At 48.0% G+C, this 13,559-nt stretch overlaps 1 protein-coding gene across 1 annotated transcript in view; it reads right to left on the bottom strand.

Moving 5' to 3' along the window:
• COL14A1 (collagen type XIV alpha 1 chain) overlaps window positions 1–13,559 on the bottom strand; it is a 133,946-nt gene that overhangs the window by 39,027 nt on the left and 81,360 nt on the right. The window contains exons 30-32 of the mRNA XM_033155795.1: window positions 7,417–7,455; window positions 4,791–4,929; window positions 292–434 (exon numbers count right to left, since the gene is read on the bottom strand). Coding sequence (XP_033011686.1) covers window positions 292–434; window positions 4,791–4,929; window positions 7,417–7,455 — 321 coding nt within the window. The remainder of the gene's footprint in view (window positions 1–291; window positions 435–4,790; window positions 4,930–7,416; window positions 7,456–13,559) is intronic.

Genomic DNA, 13,559 nt, shown 5'->3' with positions numbered 1-13,559 from the left:
TGTGAGACAGAACACATTACAGTGTTGTCTTTTTTAAAGGAGGAACATCAACTTAGATACTTTCGAGTAATTTATTTTCTTTAAAGCCTTCATCAAAATGATAACCTATTTCTATTTTCTATTTTATCACAAAAGGGTATGGGGACAATGTACAGGGGTAAAATTTATAACTATCTTTTGGGGGTGTGGCGGGGAATTCAGTGATGACTTCCTTCATCTCCTTGAGTGGGAAGGCGGAATATAAACAAACCAAATCAATCAAGGTCCATGATAAAGACACAATGAACATACTATCCAAAATAACTCCAACCAGTGGCTCATATTCTTCGTTCAGAATCTCCCAGAGAGCAAACGGTTCCTCGGGCGTTTCAGGGAGTATACGGAAGAGAAACGTAATGGTGTAATCTGAAGGAAGTCCCTCTGGGTGTAGATATCTGTAAAAGGAAAATAAGGCTGCAGAAACTGATGTCACCACAGGAAATGGGGTCTTGAAAGCACCCCCCCCCCCCGCCCCAGTAGTAATTGCTCCTATCTTCTTGAATTAGCACTTCTCGGGCAAAAGGAAAAGGAAAGAACCAAAGAACACTAATTTCAAACTGCTGCTTTTTTTACTGTTAGGTTTGTTGTTAGTTTTTGTGGTTTGTATCTTTTATTTGAAAACCACCTTATGTCTGATTTTATTATATGACGATGCATGCATACATACATACATACATACTGTACATATGTATACACTCAACACGTACATTACCGAAAAGCAAACATAGCTCTCAATGCATTTGTGATATGGCCCTTCGCTGATCATCTGGATGACAAAACCAGAAGGTTCTGGAAAAGAAGGCTGCTGCAGATGGGAAGTCTACTCAAGTGAGCTTTGATAGCATTACAATGCTCTCACTGGCCTCATTCCAAAACGTTTAAACTAGGGAGCCTACGGTATTCTCAGTTTTACATATAACCACCTATTGCTCCTTTAAAACTTTTAATTAAATGACCCAGAGGTCTGGCTACAGTAGATTTGCCTCTTCTGGTTAAGCCACCCTTAAGCTGTTAGAAGATGAGTGGCCGACTGCCGCAAACTTTTTTTTTTATAATTATATTTGTGATGTCATTTCACACATCTTGGAACTGACGTGCAGAAAAAGAGTCTAACCACATTGCAGCCTTCAGGCTTGCTCCCGTGGGGCAATTTCATCTCTTCGGGACGACTCCAGAGGAAGTGGTTTGAGGAGGGCAGCCAAGGAAAGATGCTTAATGCCTTTGCTGAAGTGAAGCCTATGATACAGTAACCGCATTTCATGGGATTTCATTTCCTCCTCCAGTTACTTGACAGAGACCAACCAGAGAGTTACTGTGAGAGCTATCCACCTTGTGCACAAGTCTCAACACCACTTAAGCGAATGAAACATCAAGCAAAGTGTTGCGTCCCAGGTAGCATTCGCCGCTGTGGGGTTGAATTTGAACACGTTGCGTTACTCTGCAAGCACTGGAGCACAGAATCTGAATTTCTGTGCAACTAAGCTGCACACGCCTAATCAGGTATGGCCCAAACTCGGTGGCAGTAATTTGTTCTCACATGAATACAGCAATCTTTTGTCTTGCTCTTACCTCAAAGGCTCAGAGGATCTTTCAAGAGCATGTTTTTAAACAATAAATTAAACATGTAAGACAGAAAAGGGCATCTTGTGAAAGGAATAAATATATTTCTTACTGTCTTTAACTCTCAGCTTGGGCTGCGTGCACATTGCTGCCATGTTTTGTTCCGGCTAAGCATGACTTACATTTGCAAAACAACATGGCATGTTCTACAGCAGGGATGGTGAAATATTTACAGCCTGAGGGTCACATTTCCTTGTGAGAAAGTTTCCAGGGTCTGTTTGCCGGTAGTGTGGGGGACGAGAGGCAAAAGTGGGCAAAGCCAAATGCAAAAAGACCCAGGCCTGACTCTTAACCTTTGTACACTAGGCTACATTTCTGTCACACGAAAGCCAGAGCTTTCTAAACCCCAAAACACACACGCCCTCTCCATCCAAGGAAAACAAGGGGCATTATCACAATCACATCTAGTCAAGGAAAAGGTGCCACGCAAGGAGGGCTCAGAGCAAGATCTGTAAAGGGTGGGGCCTGAGGAGAGGGAGGGTAGCCTGGGGAGCTGGTGTGTCCTAGGGAGAGTTGTGAAGCTCAGATGGAAAGACCTGGAAGGCCACATTTGGTCCCAGTCCTAAGGTTCTCCACCAATGCAATTGGTTTTAGGCGGGATTCACCTAACCAGACCTGTCTGTGGTAAGCCATGCACAAAGATTTCTGCTTGTGCAGAAAAACAACCCCGCAAGGATTGTTGCGGGGAGTGGATGGTCGTGGAGTACGCCCATGGTCCCCGCTGGGACAGGATAATACTAATAATAATTTATTTGTACCCTGCCCATCTGGCTGGGTTTCCCCAGCCACTCTGGGCAGCTCCCAACAGAATATTAAAAACATGATAAAACACCAAACATTAAAAACTTCCCCAAAACAGGGTTGCCTTAAGATGCCTTCTAAAAGTCAGATAGTTGTTTATTTCCTTGACATCTGCTGGGAGGGCGTTCCAAAGGGTGGGCACCACTACCGAGAAGGCCACCTGCCTGGTTCCCTGCAACCTCACTTCTTGCAGTGAGGGAACCGCCAGAAGGCCCTCAGAGCTGGACCTCAGTGTCCGGGCTGAATGATGGGGGTGGAGATGCTCCTTCAGGTACACTGGGCTGAGACCGTTTAGGGCTTTAAAGGTCAGCACCAGCACTTTGAATTGTGCTCGGAAACATACTGGGAGCCAATGTAGCTCTTTCAGCTACATTGGGATACAGCTCCCTCCCATAATCTCCTGCATCCCCTGAAATTGGCTCGGGTGTGGGAGCAGGAGAAAGCAGAGAACAGTGCACAGGGGGAGGGGAAGGGAATATTCCATCTGGCAAGCACAAATCATTGTGCAGACAGAACAACTGGAAGTGTGCCATGTTGAACCCACCCTGTAAGTTCCCACTTCTTCCGGCACCGAGTGCCACGTTACAATCTGTGCTCTCCCACAAGCCTTGCCTTTTCTAATCACCACCATTTTCAGAATCTACACATGGGTTGAGTTAGCTTTATCTCTCCACTTAGCAGCATGCTTCCCTTCCCAAGTTAAATCCTGCTCTTGGACTCAACTTTCTCTGAAACTCAATATGCTTCTCTCTCGTGTTTTCAGGACTCAACCTTCATGCCAGAGTGTGACATATGATGAGGGATTTTAATGAATACATTTTTTTTTAAGGGGCAAGCACGTTGGTTTGGCCAAGGTAAAGATTAATACTGGTAACATTCCAGAGGCAGTCCGGGCAGACTTGCATTACAGGAGAGATGCTTACTGTAAATGTTTGGAAAGAGGGTTCTGCCCATGACTTCTTCTTGGGAAGCAAGCAAAAGCTCGGTTCAAGAATAATAATATTATAGCTAGATGCCCTAATTCAGACAGCTCCAAGAACAGTGCTACTCACAGACCTTCCACTCGACCCCTTCCCCTGCCAATCAAATGACTTACAGGAAGCAGGAATGTGACATCTGGAGAACTAAGGAAATCCCCTCTCGCCAGTAGTGGGGAGGGATTGTGCCTCCCAAGCAGATTTTGGAATTGGGATACCTATTTCATAATCAACCAGGTACACTGGGGGGGGGGAATTCCATAGATCTAGAGAAACTTGCACATGTGATGGGGGAAATTCTGCACATGGAAACATATTCTGTTGTGCAGAAGATCTTGCATTGATTGTGCTTAGAGCTGATAAAGCTGAGAAAACCTGAGCATGTGAGTAAAGGTAAAGGTAAAGGGACCCCTGACCATTAGGTCCAGTTGTGGACGACTCTAGGGTTGTGGCGCTCATCTCCCTTTACTGGCTGAGAGAGCCAGCGTACAGCTTCCGGGTCATGTGGCCAGCACGACTAAGCCGCTTCTGGCTAACCAGATCAGCGCACGGAAACGCCATTTACCTTCATGCCGGAGTGGTACCTATTTATCTACTTGCACTTTGACATGCTTTCGAACTGCTAGGTTGGCAGTAGCAGGGACTGAGCAACGGGAGCTCACCCCATCGCGGGGATTCAAACTGCCAACCTTCTGATCAACAAGCCCTAGGCTCAGTGGTTTAGACCACAGTGCCACCCACATTCCCTTTGAACATGTAAGTAACACACAAATAAGTAACTCACTACCATTCTGCATTTTCCTGAACTGCAAGGTGCTGCATTTCTTCATTTCTTCTCCCCAAAAACACTGCCCTGTTTGCTTAGTGAGATTGCTTCATTTGCATCCATAAAAAACCCTCACCTTTTCACCAGTGAAAACATTTACCACCATGCCCCCAAATAACTTGAAACCTTTGCTATTTTTTTTTTTTTTTTGGTAATGGTTAAATACCATACAGAGCTTCTGAGATGAGCCCAAAATACATATTTTGCTACCTGAGGCAGAAACTCAAATATCACTCTCTGTTACTCCAGAGGGTCTTCCAATCATTCAGAGCAGATTTTGGGGGGTGCACAGTGAGGCTGCAGAGGGAGGAGAGGAAAGAAAAGAAAAGCCCCATGGGATCTCACTCACATTTTGTCACCCAAAATCTGAGCTTGAGGTGGATTGCCTCTCTTGCCTAACGGTAGGGCCCGCTCCTATAAATCCAGCATTCAGACGCAGATTTAGAAAATGTTGCTATGATTTAGCTTCCATGAGCTTTGGCTACAATTACACCAACATATTTTAAGAATACATCTACAGTTCATACTTGGTTGGCTGGGAAACCAAAGCATCCTTATGCAGTCTGTAGCAGGAGTAGGCATTAAATGTTCCAGGCTCCATAGAAACCCCTTCCACAGTTGCAAACTCCTTTTCCACCAAACCAAACATCTCCATCATTTTGAATCCTGAAAAACATAACATGTGTCACTGACTTCTCTTAATGTGGCTTGGGGGAGAAAATGGCTAAAGATTTATACCACCGCTAAGTTTACTAGCATGGGCACATTTCCCTGGGAGCTTTCATATCACAAAACCCTATAAAATAATGTAAGAAGGTGGTCGTCAACTTGCTCATATGTTTTAATGGTGCTTGAAAGGAAAAGTGGAAAAGGTTGTCAGCTAAAAGTGATTGGAACACGGCGTTGCTTGGTGCTGAGTCAGGCCATTGGTTCAAGTAGCCCAGTACTGAATTCTCCTCCAACTGAAAGCTGCTGAACAAAATGGCAGCAATTGTCATTGTCATTGGCATCCATCTGTCTAGAGAGACAATGGAGTGCGCCTCTAGGGGACAAAGTCAAACTGTTGCATTAGAAGCACTGAAGTGACTTTCTAAGGTATATAAGTCTGGGCAGTATGTATGAAGGTCCTGAGCAGCCCAGACAACAAGACCCCTCTCTCAGCCCCAGCTGTCCTAAAGGAGGCAGAGCAATACATCTGGCACCAGCTTGGCTTAAGGAGTTGCTGGAAGGAGGTGTACAAGGCATCTGACAGGAATTAAACCTTTTTAAATACAAAGCATGAGCTCTAGAGAATGCATATTTATTTATATTGCTGTAAGTTTAGCAGCAGCAGCAGCAGCAGTAGTAGCAGCAGCAGAAAACCCATGGGGAAAAAATAGATTTGCAATAGAATCATTATAGTCTTTCACAGCTTGGTGTAAGGTTTTCAGTGGCTGCTCATGAGTAACCAGGCTGACGCAGAAACTAAGTTTCTTTATTGTGCAGATATATACAGTGCAGCTAAGAAAAAGACGTCCAGCTCATCCTTTGGCCGAGTCCGGGAATGACCCCTTCCGGTTCCTAGCCCAGCATAAAAGGCGCGGGATGCGGAACCCCCGCCTACCCCCTCTGCGTCTTTCCCCCCTCCGCAAATGGGGAGACGGGAGAGGTGCTTCCCCTCCAGCCTCTGCTTGGTGCGAGGGCTCTCTTCCCCTGCCAGAGCCCTGACTCCTATTTCCTGCTCCCATCTCCCCCGCCCCACTAGAGGGATCACTGCTTCCCTCATTGGATGAAGATGAATTGCTCAGCAGCTGAGGCGGGGGCTCGCGATACCGATAAAGCCCTGGCAACTCCTTGCCTTCCGGCGAGGGCAGCCCTCTGACTCTTGGGTTTGTGCATAAGAGGCCAGCTTGGCCCCAAGAATGAAGCATTTAGGTTGGAGACTTTGTTCCAAGAGGCTTAGTCATCCTGAACTCTCCTATGTGACCTTGTCCAATCATTGACTGCATTCGGTGTAATGATAAACTATAGTTTATTGGTACAGGAATGAGACCCATGCTCATGTTCTCTCCCTTCCCTGCTCCTGCAGTACAGCTCTAAAAAGGTTGGAAGATTTTGGTTCCGTCTTCAATTAGCCCCAGTTTAGTATTACATCTGAACCCTGACAGTGATTACTACTCTTGACTATGATTTATTGAAACAAGACAGCTTCAAAGTTGGCTTGTTTCAGTAAACTATAGTTAAAACTAACCACCAGTTTGATCAGTTTTGGACACAGCGCTAAGTTGCAACTAGTGGGAGGGTTGGGGGGTTGGGGGTTTATTTGTTAGGTGGTTTGTATTGTAAGAAGGTTGTGGCATATAAAGTTGAAGGTGAAGTTGTAAAGGTAAATGTAAAGTATAAAATATAATGTAAATGTAATGCATAAGATAAATCTATGTAAAAAACCAATACAAATTATGAATAAAAAAGAAAGAAATTGCAACTAGTCAGACGTAGAAGCAAAAGCTTCTGATCTCCTCAAGCCCTTGCCAAAGGGGAATAGAGGAGAGAGGAGAACATGAGCCCAAGGTTTGCCCAGACATGTTCAGGCAACCATCAGCCATAAATCATTAAATCCAATGAAGCTGCTGTCTCTCATCATCTGAGCCCAGCAGTAATTTCCTCACTAGATTTGTTGGAAGCTGAAGTCCTGTATTTTTGTGTGTGTGTGTGTGTGTGTGTGTGTGTAATGCCATGAATGATTGACACGGCCAGAGTGCGCCAGACAGTCTCATTATGTGACTGCCCCTTTTAACAGTTGAACAATAAACCTTTCCAGAGCAATAGTATTTTTAATGTATTTTTAATCTTTTGTTGGAAGCTGCCCAGAGGGGCTGGGGAAACCCAGCCAGATAGGCGGGGTATAAATAATAAATTATTATTATTAAATTATTAGTAGTAGGCATGTCAGTTAGGGAAGTATCTGCAAATGAGGAAATATAATCCTTTAAACAATTAACAGAAGATGAAGAGTCCAAGTGAGATACAGCGAGTTCTGCTCTAGTCAGTCTCTCCCCAATCCCAATTTCACGTGTTTAAATTTGTGCTTTAAATTTGTAAGCCGCCTCGGCAGAAAGGCAATATAGAAATGCAAATGAAGGAAGGAAGAAGGAATGTATAGAAATACTATACCTGCTAGGCTGTTGCCATCTTTATAAACCAATGGGCAAGCTGCAAAAAGGAAGAGAATATCTTTAAGCCTTGAAAGAGAGAGAGAGAATTGTTGGCTACATGACATATTTCTAAATGGAAACCCAAATCTGTGCTATGAGATCAATAGACACCAGGAAAGGCTTCTTCAAACTCGGCCCTCCAGATGTTTTGAGACTACAATTCCCATCATCCCTGACCACTGGTCCTGCTAGCTAGGGATGATGGGAGTTGTAGGCTAAAAACATCTGGAGGGCCAGGGTTGAGGAAACCTATACCAGGACCTTGATGTGCAGTTTGGCACTGTAAGAACACATGCACACACAGCAAAACAAAAACCCCGATGAGCATCTAACCTCCAGTAACAATGATAATTTTACACTGTTGGTTTCAACTTCAGTCTGCAATATGTTAAAGTATTGTTTTTAAATTGGTTTTTAGCTAATTTTATTATTATTGTGATTCACTCTGGGCTCCCTTTGGGAAGGAAGGGTGGATTATACATTTTTCGGTAATTAAGGAGCAATAAAAAATAGTAAGTGCTTTGAGGAACCTCTGTTTTCATTCTAGTCCCTGTTAACTGTGGAAAAAAACAGTGCCTCAGAAACATTCCAGGGCTGTAGTTGTCATGACTCGCTCGGCGCTTTCAGGTTCAGACGAGGAGGGAGATGAGAAGGAATTGGGGGAGGGAAGAGGCAGGAGCAGGTGTAAACCCCCCCTCCCTCTGAGAAATGTTGTTGAGAGTCCCGGCTGCTCCTTCCCCTCCTCCAGTGGCAGAGTTTTACACTGTTGGTTTCAACTTCAGTCTGCAATATGTTAAAGTATTGTTTTTAAATTGGTTTTTAGCTAATTTTATTATTATTGTGATTCACTCTGGGCTCCCTTTGGGAAGGAAGGGTGGATTATACATTTTAATTAAGGAGCAATAAAAAAATAGTAAGTGCTATGAGGAACCTCTGTTTTCATTCTAATCCCTGTTAACTGTGTATTAAATATTCAGGAACAGTCAGAAGCCCAATATAACTTCGTTTATTCAACAGCTCACTTCCATATTAAAACAAGAACACACTCTGAAAGCCCAACAAGAAGAACTGCCAGTTGGCAGTTGACAGTTGACAGAGCTTGCCATTAGAACTTTCATCCACCTACGCTCTGCAATTGGTTAGAATCATAACGTGTTAAACCCAATACATAACACTCCTCCCCCCAACTTCCTAACAAAAGGAACAAACATAGTCATCAAAGTGTGCTGGCCTTTTCCGCTCCCGCTGGGACCGTCGTGGTTCCTGTGCCCGAATGGGTGACCCAGGAGGTTCCTCCGGTACCTGCGGTCTAAGTGGGGAGGCCAGCTCTGAAGGGGTAATGGCCAATGGCACCATTGAGGACTCCGGCCTGAAGTCACCTTGCTGGGGTAACTCGGTCACCGGCAACCCATCTGGTTCCCACCCTGGCCTGGGCACAGATTCTCCCAAAGTACCCATTTCTCTGTACTCTGGTTCCGCTTGAAGTTCCCTGTTCGGAGGTGTCCTGGTTCTGATCTGGTCAAGGTGTCTCTTCCAAACCAGACCCCCCTCCAGCCCTACCTCGTAGGAGACCGGACCTGTACAGCGGTCAATGGTACCTGGGACCCAACCCTGTCCGGGCCCATAGTTCCGGACGTACACAGTGTCCCCAGGGAAGAACCCTCTAGGAGCCCCCCGCACCACAGTCGATGGCCGTTGCTCAAGAGCCCGGTCGGGGTGCATACGATCAAGGAGGGTAGTGAGCCTCCTTCCCATAAGCAACTCCGCTGGGCTCCGGCCAGTCACTGCGCTTGGAGTGGTGTGTTGGGCCAATAAGAACTCCGCTAACCGGAGAGTCCAGTCACCATGCACTATGCGCCTCAGTGCGTCTTTGGTAGTACGGACCATGCGTTCAGCTTGGCCATTAGTGGCTGGGTGAAAAGGAGCGGAACGAATGTGGCGGATTCCATTCTTTGTTACAAATTCTTTGAATTCCGCCGAAGTAAAAGCAGTCCCATTATCACTCACCAGTGTGTCTGGCAAGCCATGTGTTGCAAATAGCTTCCTAAGTGCGTTTATAGTTGCTCTCGTGGACACGGTTGAGGTAGGCACCACCTCTAGCCACTTGGACTGAGAGTCGACCACTATTAGGAAGAGTTGGCCCTGAAAAGGCCCCGCGAAGTCCACGTGCACCCGGGACCATGGGGACTGTGTGGACTCCCAGGACTGTACTGGAGCCTTGGGTGGATCCGGCCGGGAGACCTGGCAGGGCTCGCAACGTTTCACCCAACCCTCTATCTCCGCATCTATGCCTGGCCACCACACATAGCTACGGGCCAATGCCTTCATCCGGACAATTCCTGGGTGAGACACATGCAGCCCTTCTAAGACTTTTTTTCTTAACGGGGTGGGGACTATAACACGGCTACCCCATAACACGCATCCTCGGTGAGTAGACAGCTCGTCTTTGCGGGCTGTGTAACATGAAAATTCTGGACCCGGCTTCCCGGGCCACCCCCTCCCCACCCAGTCCGAAACACGGGCCAATAGTCTGTCCTTCGCGGTTGCGGCAGCAATGTCCTTCACATGCAGGGGCTGGTCAGGTAAGTCTTCCAGGCGCAGGATCTGGTGGGCAGGAGCAGGGTCAGGGCCGCTCTCCGGCAGTGGCAAGCGGCTGAGCGCGTCTGCGTGACCCATGGCTTTCCCAGGTCGGTGCTGTAGTGAGTATTGGTACCCGGCCAAGAAAATGGACCAGCGCAATACTCGTGGCGAAAGCATCTGGGGTGTCTGGCGGTCGGGCGCAAAGAGTCCCAGGAGTGGCTTGTGGTCTGTAATGATTGTGAAAGGCCGACCATAAAGGAAGTCATGAAACTTTTTGACTCCTTTAACTATTGCCAAACCCTCCTTGTCGATCTGGGAGTAGTTGCGCTCTGCCGACGTGAGAGTTTGGGAGAAGTAAGCCACTGGAACTTCCCTCCCATCTGGGAGCTGGTGGCCCAGTACTGCGCCCACTCCATAAGGGGAAGCATCGCAAGCCAACACCACCGGAAGCTTTTCGTCGAAGTGTGCCAACACTGAGTTGGACACAAGCAAGTCTTTGACCCCTCGGAAAGCCTTGGCCTGTCGAGGGCCCCAGATCCATGGTGCTTTTTTGTCCAGGAGCCTGTGCAAAGGCTCAGCTACGGCTGCCTTGTGTGGCAGGAATGCATGATAAAAATTAAGAAGTCCCAAGAAGGCTTGTAACTCTGCCTTGTTCTTTGGGTCTGGGGCATCGCAAATGGCGCGCACTTTGTCCTCTGCTGGATGCAGGCCATCCGCGTCAACCCGGAACCCCAGGAAATCCACACTGCTAACTCCCAACAGGCACTTTTTCTGCTTTACTTTAAGTCCTGCTGCCTGGAAGCGTTGGAGCACTGTCCGTAATCTGGCGGTAAAGTCCTCTTTTGATGATGCGGCAATCAGCACATCATCGAAAAACGGTGTGACTCCGGGAATGCCTTTAAGGAGACGATCCATTAGGCTCTGAAATAACCCTGGGGCCACGCAAACTCCAAACTGTAGGCGTTTGACCCTGAAAGCACCCCTGTGAGTCACGATTGTCTGGGCGTCTGCGGTAGCCTCATCAACGGGCAGCTGCTGATAAGCTTGCGCTAAATCTAACTTCCCAAAAATCTTGGCCTCAGCCAGGGTCGCTAACACGTGGTTCACTACTGGAACCGGGTATGCGTGGTCCTGTAAGGCCCGGTTCAGGGTGCATTTGTAATCACCACAAATACGGACTGAGCCATCTGGCTTAACCGGTGTGACAATTGGGGTTTCCCAGGTTCCCGAATCTACCGGCTCTAAGACCCCTTGTGCGACTAAGCGATCAAGCTCCTCATCGATCCTGGGTTTCAGCGCAAATGGGACTCTACGGGCCTTGACCCGGATGGGTTGCACTGTGGGGTTCAGCCGTAGGGAAATCGGGGGTCCGTTGTACAGGCCCAGGGTTCCATCAAAGACTGATGGAAACTCCTGGCAGATTGATTCGAATTCTGCCCCTGGGGAAATCTGATTAAGCCCTGAAATGCTTAAGCCTAATGGCCCGAACCATGCTAGGCCTAGAAGGCTAGTGAATGGGCCTTTAGTTATGATGAGGTTCAAATTCTTGGTGTACTTCTTAAACTGGACCTTGAAGGTGCCCATACCCTTTAGCTGTATTCTTTTCCTCTGGAAGTCCCGCAGAACTATGGGGGCCGGGCGGAGAGGAGGACCGCCGTCAGGACAAAGCTCTTTCAGAGTCTTAGCAGATATTATGGAGTAGGATGAGCCGGTATCCAACTCCATAGTACACGGGGATCCCTCTATCGTGAGTCGCACCCTAAGCTTATTGGGCCCCGGGGACGGAAGTTGCAGTACCCTGGCTGAAGAGGTGGACTGTAACTCCTCCTCTATGTAGGCCTCATGGACACGTTGCTTGGGTCGTGCTCCGAAGGTCTTGGAGCGGCAGACTCGACCAATGTGCCCAGTTTTCCCACAGCGGCGACATGTGGCATTCCGAAACCTGCATGTCCGCCGCTCGTGGTTTTCTCCGCAGCTGGCGCAGGTCCCTTGAGGTGCGTCAGATGATCGCTGGTTCGACAATGTGCTCGTAGCTTGAGAGCTGTGGTGTCGGTCGGATCTGTCCGAAGCTCGGTGGACATCCCCATTGTGGGAATCTACTGAAGGTGACCGGTCTCGCTGTATGCGGTGAGTTCTCACTTCGGCATGTAGGCTGTAGGCCGCCTCATGGGCGTTATCCTTCTCAAAGGCTGTGGCCATATTAATTGCTTCCATCATTGTGATGTCATCTTTTGCCAGCAGCTTGCGGCGGAGACGGCTGTCTCGCACGCCAGTGATGAATCTTTCGAGAAGTCGTTCCTCGATGTCCGTGAATTGGCAATACATCGCAATTGCCCGGAGCGCGGTGATGTATTCACTCGCTGACTCTTGCGCTTGTTGCACTCTGTGCGCCAAGTCGTAGCGGCAGTGGTTCTTAGTTGGCTGAGGCGCGAGGTGTCTTGTCATAGCCTGTGTCAGCTCATCGAAAGTGCAGGCCTCTATGTCCCTGGGTGCCATCAGACCTTCCAGTAGAGTGATGGCGGAACTTCCCAGCACAGTGAGAAGTACATCTACTTTATCAATTTCCCTAGTAAACCCTTGAAGCCGAACATAGCTCTTTATTCGGCGGAGCCATTGTGGCCATTGCTCGGGGTGGCTCAAGTCGAAGTCTGGTGGTGGCCTAGTCTGCCCAGTGGCCATTTTCGTACCTTGAGCTGTCGCTTGTGTTGTGCTGGTTGATTGTGAAGGCGCTGCTGGCCCTTCCTCACTACCGGAGTTCTCCGCAGAGTCCAGCGTGACTTGATGTCGCACTCACTATGAGTGGCAGGGCGGTGCTGCAGTGCCAACTCAGGCCTCAAATCCAGGCCTCCAACTCAAGCTCACTGTGAGTGGCAGGCCTCAAAACCGGGAGGGCCAGCATCCCACCTTCGTCGCCAGTATTAAATATTCAGGAACAGTCAGAAGCCCAATATAACTTCGTTTATTCAACAGCTCACTTCCATATTAAAACAAGAACACACTCTGAAAGCCCAACAAGAAGAACTGCCAGTTGGCAGTTGACAGTTGACAGAGCTTGCCATTAGAACTTTCATCCACCTACGCTCTGCAATTGGTTAGAATCATAACGTGTTAAACCCAATACATAACACTGTGGAAAAAACAGGGCCTCAGAGAGAGCCCTGTCCAAGTCTGGGCATGGCTCCAAGCCGCTGCCTGGCGTGGCTGCACAGGACTCAGTTGGAGAAGTGGGTCTGACACTCTCTTCCCCAGACAAGGCAACACCTCTGGAGAAGGAAGGAGATGCACCCACCCAAATATTGTGCCCGATTGCATCCCACGGGAATAGAGATTCTCTCACATAAGGGCTTTGCCCCAACCTAGCTTTAAAGTTTGGCAGGTGAGCATGAAAAAAGTTGTAGGAACAACTTTCCAGCTCCTTGTGCAGCCTTGACACTGAGGTCCAGCTCCGAGGGCCTTCTGGTGATTCCCTCCCTGCGAGAAGCCTCTCCAGCAGAGGGGCTGGGACGCACGGCCCGAAAGCAG

The sequence above is a fragment of the Lacerta agilis genome, chromosome 7 (assembly GCF_009819535.1).
Source record: "Lacerta agilis isolate rLacAgi1 chromosome 7, rLacAgi1.pri, whole genome shotgun sequence".
NCBI classification, from domain to species: Eukaryota; Metazoa; Chordata; class Lepidosauria; order Squamata; family Lacertidae; genus Lacerta; species Lacerta agilis.
This window is presented reverse-complemented; position numbering and strand designations above follow the sequence as displayed.